This window comes from Bidens hawaiensis, unplaced genomic scaffold (assembly GCF_021521415.1).
Source record: "Bidens hawaiensis isolate Kalapana, Puna unplaced genomic scaffold, B.hawaiensis_p1.1 tig00035325_1, whole genome shotgun sequence".
In the NCBI taxonomy this organism is placed as follows: domain Eukaryota; kingdom Viridiplantae; phylum Streptophyta; class Magnoliopsida; order Asterales; family Asteraceae; genus Bidens; species Bidens hawaiensis.
The window spans coordinates 1-9,083 of record NW_027496143.1 but is presented as its reverse complement, the minus strand read 5'-3'; the positions used below and the strand labels follow the sequence as shown (position 1 = coordinate 9,083).

The window sequence follows — 9,083 nt, the reverse complement described above, 5'->3', positions numbered from 1 at the left end:
ACAACAAACACTAAATACCTTAAAACAACATTTCATAATATTATACATAAACACTAAGTTGAAACTTAGTGTTAAACATTACATTCTGCCCTTACATTTAACCATTCTAATCACAATAACAAAACAAAACATGTTTCAACTACACCATTCTAACCACAACAACTCAAACTATTCAACCAACCATAAACATTACACCATAAATTACCCAAACTTGCAGAAACTTCAACTACTCTATACACTATTAAGTTATGGGTATGCACCCAAACCTCATTAGCAGCATCCTAATCCTGATGAACGTGAATGTTAGTAAACGGGTAGATATCCTGATTCGTGTTGTCAAAATGGACAAGATACTCGGTTTCTCCAATTTTGCTAATAATACGACCAGTCCACCAACCATCGTTTGCAAAAACATCCACTTTCTTAACCAGATCAAAGCCACTCACAACAACATCAGCATGTTTTGGCCTTATTTTACCAGCCTTCACAAACTCTCTTAACAACCCGGAATGATCAGCTTCAAGTAGTGTGCGGAAAACCACGATGTAGGTCTTCTTCCCAACCCGTGAGATTATGTATCCGTCATAAAACGAACCCAATAAACCAGGACCCATATCAACAACTTCAATCTGATCACCTCGCTTAAACTTCATTCTTCAAGTTGAGAGCACCCAAAGTTTAGTTAGTTTATGAGAAATGAAAATAATCAACATGAAATTTAGTTGAAATAAGTAATTGATGAACAAAAGTTTAAATTCCAATGAAAATCATTTTCGCAGTTGCATTTTAATCAAAATAAGTCTCCGGAGTTAAAATCCATTTGAAATTCATTTTTGGAGATGAATTTCAAAAAACAACTTTTTTGAAAACACACGTGGAAGACGGAAACCATGGTTTTCATCAGGTAAGATTTGATGTGAAATCTAACGTGTAAGACGGATTTGACCTGAAAAGTCGTGTGGTAGGTGGTAAGCATTGACAAGTGCCAGATTATGATTGGTCCTTAAAAAGTCATGGGGAATTTCTCAATGTCACATGGAAGAAGGATTTTGAGAGCTGTAATGAGAATTTGAAATCCGGTGGGCCATTTTGGAGAAAATCTCTCCTCAAAAGGGCTATTTTAAGAATTTTCTATAAATTAAATGATAAATATACAGGAATCGTTGATATATAATCTATTATAAAATGCAAAATTAAAAAATAACATGTGGTTATAGATTTTAAAATCCCAATTATTATTTTAAAAATGTGTATCCATACACAAATTTGTTTGCTTATGTTCGCATGTGGCCATGTTGTGCATACAATATGATTTTAAGGGTATCAGTTAACATCGTTGGTTAGGAGGGAATATTAGCTTTGACGAGATCAAGTTATCATACTGAAAAGTACTAAACATTTTAAATTAAAAAAAAATAACAAAGCAAATGATATCGATACGCGCATGTGCTATTTGCGACTGTGTTATTAAAAATTCTAACGGGGTCAAGCTTCAACGTATCTAAACTTGGACTGATATAATGAAGCTCGAGCCCTGGATTCATATATTAGTTGGGTAGTCTCGTTTACTCGTGAGGCTAAATGAGTATTGTTTATATTCATACCATTATTTTAATTTATTTTAATAAATACATAATAAATAGTTTGATTAAAATGGACATGCAATCATGTATCTGCTCTTCAACTAATTATCTTGCAGCAACTTCTACAAGATTCACAAAAGCATCGCATATTTTATCTACAAGTCACGAGTAGAGAAACAAATATGCAATATTTTTTTTGTTTTGCTTTCTTAACTATTTTTGAGTGATTTCTAGTGCTTTGTTATTTAATGATTTCCTCTTAAGGACTCACTTTCATAAAACTCACTTTAATCTATGATAGATAGTAACTAAATAATATAAAAGTAACAATATTACTTTCATATATGATAATAATTATGTTATAAAAACAAGGTAATAAAAGATGTACTCTTAAAATAATTAATAAAGAACAAATAAGTAAACACATAAATCGATTCAGATAACAAATGCACGTACGACATTGAGATCCACTTGTTCAAACTAACACAAATCGAATGGCACTTTAACAAAAATAAAAAGAAACCAAGACCTAGTTACGTAACATGCAGTTTGTCATTACTAATTATTATACATCAACTTGTACTTCAGCCGTTAAAAAATATATAAATGGCTCAAAGAAAATAGTCTTTATTTAATCATTTCGTGATTGGCTTATTTGTTTAAGGTGTTCTTTTTAGCTTGTTCTTAATTCTAAATCATATCTTTTAATGAAGATTCTTTGCAGACTTCGCTTTTGATCATTCAAAGGATTAGAATTTTTTAATATAAAAATTTACTTTTGTTTTTAAAAATGCATAAAGTCAGTAGGTTTGTTCGCGCATTGCGGCGGGGACACAATGAGGTTCGATCGATATGAGTTCGGTTTGTTATGCGGTGGTGATGCAACGAGGATTCGGTTGGTAACTATTTAGTTCCTTATGGTACCATAACAATAGATTTACATGTAATTCAACAAAATACCAAAACCTAATTTTATATATTATATAGTACATGTATTACCTCATATCCCGGTTTTTATTTTCTTAAAGCAAACACCAAATTTGTTGACATCTATTCATTGTAGTTGTCATACAGACTATGGGAACATGTTGCAACTGACACGGAATGTTTGTTTTTCTCAAAAATGTATTACACTTCAAGTAACAATATAATCGCAAGTCACAACTATCATGTAAGGTTATAAAATGAATAGATCTTGGTTAAATATTATGAAACTTTATTTTTAACAAAAAGGTAAGGAATATAAATAATATATGATGCCAGTCTCCAAAATTTTTCTATCCTAAACTAAAAAAAAAAAAAAAACAATGCCAAATCTTTTACTTACCGACTTTGTCACGATGCCAAAAACAACACCGAATGCCTTTTTCATATTAACAGCACACAAAAACACAAAGCTACCCGTCAAAGTTTACACATTGGTTTATATTCATTATCATAAATATATGTACTGTTCACTATGAGAAGACCTTCTAGAAGCTTGAACAAGATTAGTTGATGGATCATATTGTTGTGATGTCAAGTAATTAAGAGCAATGACCACATTAGCAATTGCAGGTCTCATGTTTTGTCGTTCTTGAACATGCATTGGAGTTATTGTTGTTCTTTATATAGTCCTCGTACAAGATATTGACTTTTAGAACATGGCATGCCATCTTCTTTAACTTCCTTTTATCTTTAAGCAACGGTTGCACCTGCTAAAAAATGTTAAATATTAGTTTCAATAAACGATTTAAAAAATGTCAAATAGTAAACAAGTTTCGTATACCCATTTAAGATGTTTACCTTGATAACTGTGATTTCGTGTCCCTGTGTTTAGAGAACACAGACACGAAAACTCACTTTAATATGAATATAAAATGCAATTATCTGGTTGAAGATTTTTAGCTGAAGTTATGTAAATAGACCTGGTAGTTCAGAAACATGAACTTTGAATTGGTAACATCTAGTTAAACATGAGATGGCAAAATCATATATCTATTTAAAATAAAAACACGACCAAAATGGACTCATGAAGTAAACAAATGGGTTGAATGACATCATATTCAACTGAAAAAGGGTAATTTTGACCCATTCAACGAAAACAATAATTCTGACCCGTTTCCTAATATGATTATCTTGACCCATGCACTAAAATTAATAATTATGGTCGGCTCGTTCACTAAAAACGATAATTTTAACATGTTTACTTGAAATGATATGTTTCATTTGTCAACTAAAAACGACAATTTGACATGTTTACTAAAACATTAATTGTGTCTCGCTCACTAAAATGATAGTTTGACTCGTTTACTACGAATGCTGAGGTTTCGCTTGCTTGCATGCATATTCTGGTCATTGTTGCTTCTGGCCCATACACCTACAAAAAGATTTATAAGGGAGTATACAATTAAGGCTTACGATTTATTAAAGACGCAACACCCCATACCAAAATCATAGAGATGACTCATTTTTGGTATTATTAATTAAAACTGTATATTTACTTATTGCTTTCTAAAACTCAATTTCAAAAAGACAGATTTACCCTTAGTTTCTAAAATGTGATGCTTAAACCACAGTTTGACTTTATTTAGTCAACTGAACCAATTGAGGTTTTATTATGAGTTTAGTCCGCCGGTTAAAACAGTTTGTGCAGTTAAGGTCAGGCTCGCTATATGCTTAGGTTGACCGGCCTCAGAAATTTTTAATAGCATACGATGTGTTTATTATGATTAAACAAATTATTACCCGACCCGTAGTGTTTCAGGTGCTCTTTTTAAAAGAACAAGTCAAGACGACATCCTTGTAAATATCTAATAAAGTAATTATTTATTCATTTTGCCTTGTAAGAGTTAGAAGACCTACGTCTTATTGATTTTAGAGGCTTATTTTGGTACAAAAGAATGAAAGATAGACTACTAACTCTGCATTTGATTTTCTCTAAGCAATTTTTGCTCTGTCGTTTTGTTTCTGATAAAGATGATAATTGCACTTCATTTATGGCGAACCAAAATATAATTGTTAAATGGATGCTTCAAGTTGGCCTATTTGCATCTTGTATATGACTATAAAGTTTGAAAGTAATCAAAGAATAAAAAACTTAGACTCAAAAAAATTAGACTATAGGACTTTGTGCATGTTGAAGGATCTGGGAAAAAAAACAATATTTTATTTTTTAAACTGTAAATGCACAAGGATTGGCAAGAACAAAGTAGCCACAAGCATCCTTATTCCCATTAATGAAAAACAATAGGCTACTTAAGGAACATATAAACTTTTTTTGTTTAAAGAACATGATAACAAAAGCCTAGCCATCATCATGATTTTTCAAGGTTGCGTTGAAGACATCTCATCAGGCAAGAATTTAGATTTACCTGCATAACCAACTGGACTAACAATCTTCACATTAATCCTCTATCATTTCTCATTTTTGTACTTCTGTGGTGCAGCCATCAAATGAAAAAGACGCGGGACCCATGTTGCTTTCTTAAGCTGTGTTGATAGGCACTTCGATGATACTATAAACATCTAAAAGATTCATGATGAGTATTAATGTGGGCCTAATGGTCATCCAAGCATATCATATGGTGTGATGCAATTTTTTTGCACATTAGCTTCCAATTACATGGGTTATTTAGATATACATGTTGTATTTTTATTTTATATAAAGTAGACTGTAGACCTAATTTAGTTACTATAAGAGTTACCTTGGACTTCATAGCATCAAGCTCTTTAGAAAAGCACCCTATTATTTTCTTAGCATCATCACCAAAAACAGAATCCAAGCTCCACCACTTGCATCTGAGAACTTGGTAGACACAATATACCGGCAATATCAAGCCATTAAATTCATGTGTCATGACCGTAAGTCCGTAACTAATAAACATCAAAATTATATCAATTGACAAACCTCAAGTTAGAGTCAGTTTGTGTTTTTTGCACAACCCGTAACCACGTTGTGTACGTTTGATTGGTTCTAAAGTAAATCAACAAAGCATTCAATTCAGGCCTAACAATCATCTCCAAGTAGACAAGAACTCTAATCCTGCTAGTTCTAAACAACATGTAACCCATCTCCAGTTACTTATCTCATCACTACCAAACATTTACCACCATCATGCCAATTCTAGATCCCCAATACTGATAATTCACTCTTACATGTTCTTAAAAACCATAAATGTCACCCTACAAGAAATCTAATCTTGATTGTTCTAATACCTCATAACCAAATTATATACATTTTAATTCTTGAACAGATACACCAAACCATTGAATCCATATGATATATTCGTCAACAAAAATTGTAATCATATTTTTTCTAAGTGACCACACATCTGGTCATTCATCATTTCATCTCATCACTACCAAACATTTACCAATATACCATCTAGGTTATACCATCATGCTAGCTCTGAAACCCTATCACTGATTATTCGCTCTTGCATGTTCTTAAAACCCTAAATTTTTCCTACACACATAACATTTTTCCTAAAAGTACTCTATTCTAAACACCATTTCTACCAATTATATCCACTATTACCAATAAATTTGAGATCTTCGGTCACTTTTTGTTAACAATTTCTCTTATTTTAATTTCAACGTGCTTTATATGATGTTACCTGTAAGGCCCCATTACCGGTAGCCCTACTTTGGTGTTGGATTTACTCATAAACACAATTCTAAATATCAGAGTTAATTAAAACTTTCGCGGAATAACATAAAACATCAATAGTCATTACACACATTCAGAACTTGTCTTTAAAACATAACTTAAACATTACTTTTAGTTCAAAACATAACAAATAGATCTTCAGATGCCAGCTTCTTTATTCTACCGCCATGTGTCCCCGCTCAAGCCAGCTGCCTGATTCTACTCACCTGCGTGGATACTAAAAGTCAGCTACGCTGAGTGAATTCTAGTTAATCACGTAACATACAATACGTACACTTACCTTCCATTATGCATCCGAAGATACATAATAATTACGTTACTATTTTACTTTCATTACATAACTTCATACATACATACATACATACTTTATTACTTTCATACTATATATTTACTGTCCATTCTATCTCAGATATTATTAGGGTCTGATTCCTTCCTTTTCTATCTGAGATATTATTAGGGTCTGATCCCACTTTCCTTTGTCTATCTCAGATATTATTAGGGTCTGATCCCTTTCTTGTCTATCTCAGATATTGTTAGGGTCTGATCCCTCTTTACTTCTCTATCTCAGATATTATTAGGGTCTGATCCCTTTCTTCTCTATCTCAGATATTATTAGGGTCTGATCCCTTACTTCTTCATCTTCGTATATTCTATCTTTACATACCCATAACATTTATAACATTCTTTACTCTCTCATACACATTCATACATATATCTACCATACACATCCATCTATCATATTCATACCTCCCTTGTCAATACGTGCAATATCCGAAGATCGTTCACGTACTGACAAGCTTTCGATCACATTCAAGATATACATAATTAACATATAAATCATGCATGGCATACACTTACCATTTAAGGTAAGTGTATTAACTATCACATCGAGTATGCACACAGCCCCGAAAACAAAACAAGGAAATGGGGCTAGAAACTCACATGTACGCGGTTACGTTCACCGTTAATGGTTTTTCCCTTCTTGAGCTGTGCACGGCTAACTGTATAATATTTACATGTATCAATTAATTATTACTACTCATATCGTATTTCTATCTTTACATAACCCACAACGAACGAGGGTCCGGGGGCAGCGCCCCTGGCAGCGGGGTTCTAGGGGCGGCAGCCCCTAGCGGGGTCCAAGGAGCAGAGCCCCTGGCTGGGGTTAAGCTGCCAGGTCAGCTTGGAAAAATTTTATTTTCGTTAACAGTCTTAACACATTTTCCATTAGGGTTTTGAATTATTCTCTAATTCGCCCACTCCTTCTTTATAACGAATTAAGTCTAATTCGTTATCTAATTCGTTATCATTCATGGTTTGATTAGCTGATTCGTTAGTCTGGTTTGCTATCTGAACATGACATGGTTCGCTATCCCAATTCGTTACCTGAACATCATCTAATTCGCTATCCTAGCCTAGAGAATGAGCATACAACGAATGGGAAAGGCTTATTCGTTATGAGGACACGCAAATGTATCTAGTTCGTTATGATTTCCTAGCGATTCGCCTGGTATAAAAAATTGAGTGTCAGGCTTATCCAAACCTTTGACTCTAGGGTCAAAGTCAAAATTGATAAGAACATCTAACAGTCAACATATTTAGATATGCAATTAAATCTTCGTTTCTTAGCGAAACACCACGATTTTGGTATCCATGAACTCGTAATCACAGCGCTAACAAATCCCAATCATCAAATCGGCCAAACGTTCACGTTTAAAGGGTGCAATTTAGGCCTATAGGTTACGGGTTCTTTTAGGTTATCAATTAACCTATCAAATGCTAATCCATTTCAGTAATATTTATTTGGTTAGATTCGTTTTCAACATACTAAGACAGATCTGCGATTTCCCAAATCAAACCGAACCTATATGAACGATTTCTAAATATAAACGTACCTTAATGAGTCGAACTACGAACACGATCTGGTTCTTGATGTTGTTTTGGTTCTTCACGACGATCTAACACCGACAAGCTCGGGTTCTCGTCTATGGATCTTGGTTTGGGTTATAGGATGATGCGTGTGTGTTTTGGAAGCTATAGGCTAAGGTGTAGAGATGGATGAAAATGGAAAGGTTTAGGGTTTAAGGGGTATTTATACTCCCTTAAGCCCATGGACCTAAGGCCCATTCCATCTTATATTCCATCTTCTTAAGTCCAAGCCCAACCGTGTACAGTTTATTATCTAAACCGGTAAACAACACAATATAAAAAAAAACAAAATTTATTTTTATTATTATAACCAAAAGTAGGATGTTACATTACCGGTAAACAACATATGCATACAAAAAACACATAATAAAGTAATAAAATTACCTAGAACTTTGTCTGACAGTAAAGATGGGTTAACCAAAGTACCTGCAAAGTAAAACAGATTTCAGTTTATAATATTAACAAAGAAAACAATAGTTTTTTTTTAAACATATAAGCAAAATTTATCCAGAAAAATAACTAAAATTTCATTAACTAAAACCAAACAAACAAAGTGAATGATAACATATGAGCAATGACATTTGTAAAGGAAAACAGAAAAAAATGAGGGTATACTTGAAAGCATCGACATGTTAATTTGTTTTCATTGGAGTTCAAGTGGAACTAAAGCATGATAAAAATTACCCAAACACAATAGCAAGAAACGGATATATCAAAATTCATCAAACACAATCAAAAAAATTAACCAAAAACAAGATTCAACAAATTTAAGATTAAACACATACATGGGAAAAATTTATGGGATTCTCACTGCCGAGCCCACCAAATTGGGGTATGCCAAAGGATGTTACGAAGAATTGAAGATAGGTCGCGAATTGAAGGGTTAAAAGTTGATATTATCTAACCAGTGTTAATAGGTC

General features: G+C 33.1%; 1 protein-coding gene across 1 annotated transcript; it reads right to left on the bottom strand.

The window, feature by feature from the left end:
- Positions 1 to 281: 281 nt before the first annotated feature.
- On the bottom strand, positions 282 to 3,171 carry LOC143587233 (DUF724 domain-containing protein 2-like). The gene is made up of 2 exons (XM_077068580.1): positions 3,035 to 3,171; positions 282 to 654 (listed from the first exon to the last, which is right to left on the bottom strand). The coding sequence occupies exons 1-2, from the start codon at positions 3,169 to 3,171 to the stop codon at positions 282 to 284; spliced, it is 510 nt and encodes a 169-aa protein (XP_076924695.1).
- Positions 3,172 to 9,083: the final 5,912 nt, after the last annotated feature.

What these genes read in the sequence shown, in the direction of transcription:
- LOC143587233 (XM_077068580.1), bottom strand. Translation starts at nt 3,171, where the DNA reads ATGCATGTTCAAGAACGACAAAACATGAGACCTGCAATTGCTAATGTG. An exon ending in AGGTCTTCTCATAGTGAACA is followed by an intron (nt 655 to 3,034) that starts GTACATATATTT and finishes CTCAACTTGAAG; the next exon opens with AATGAAGTTTAAGCGAGGTG.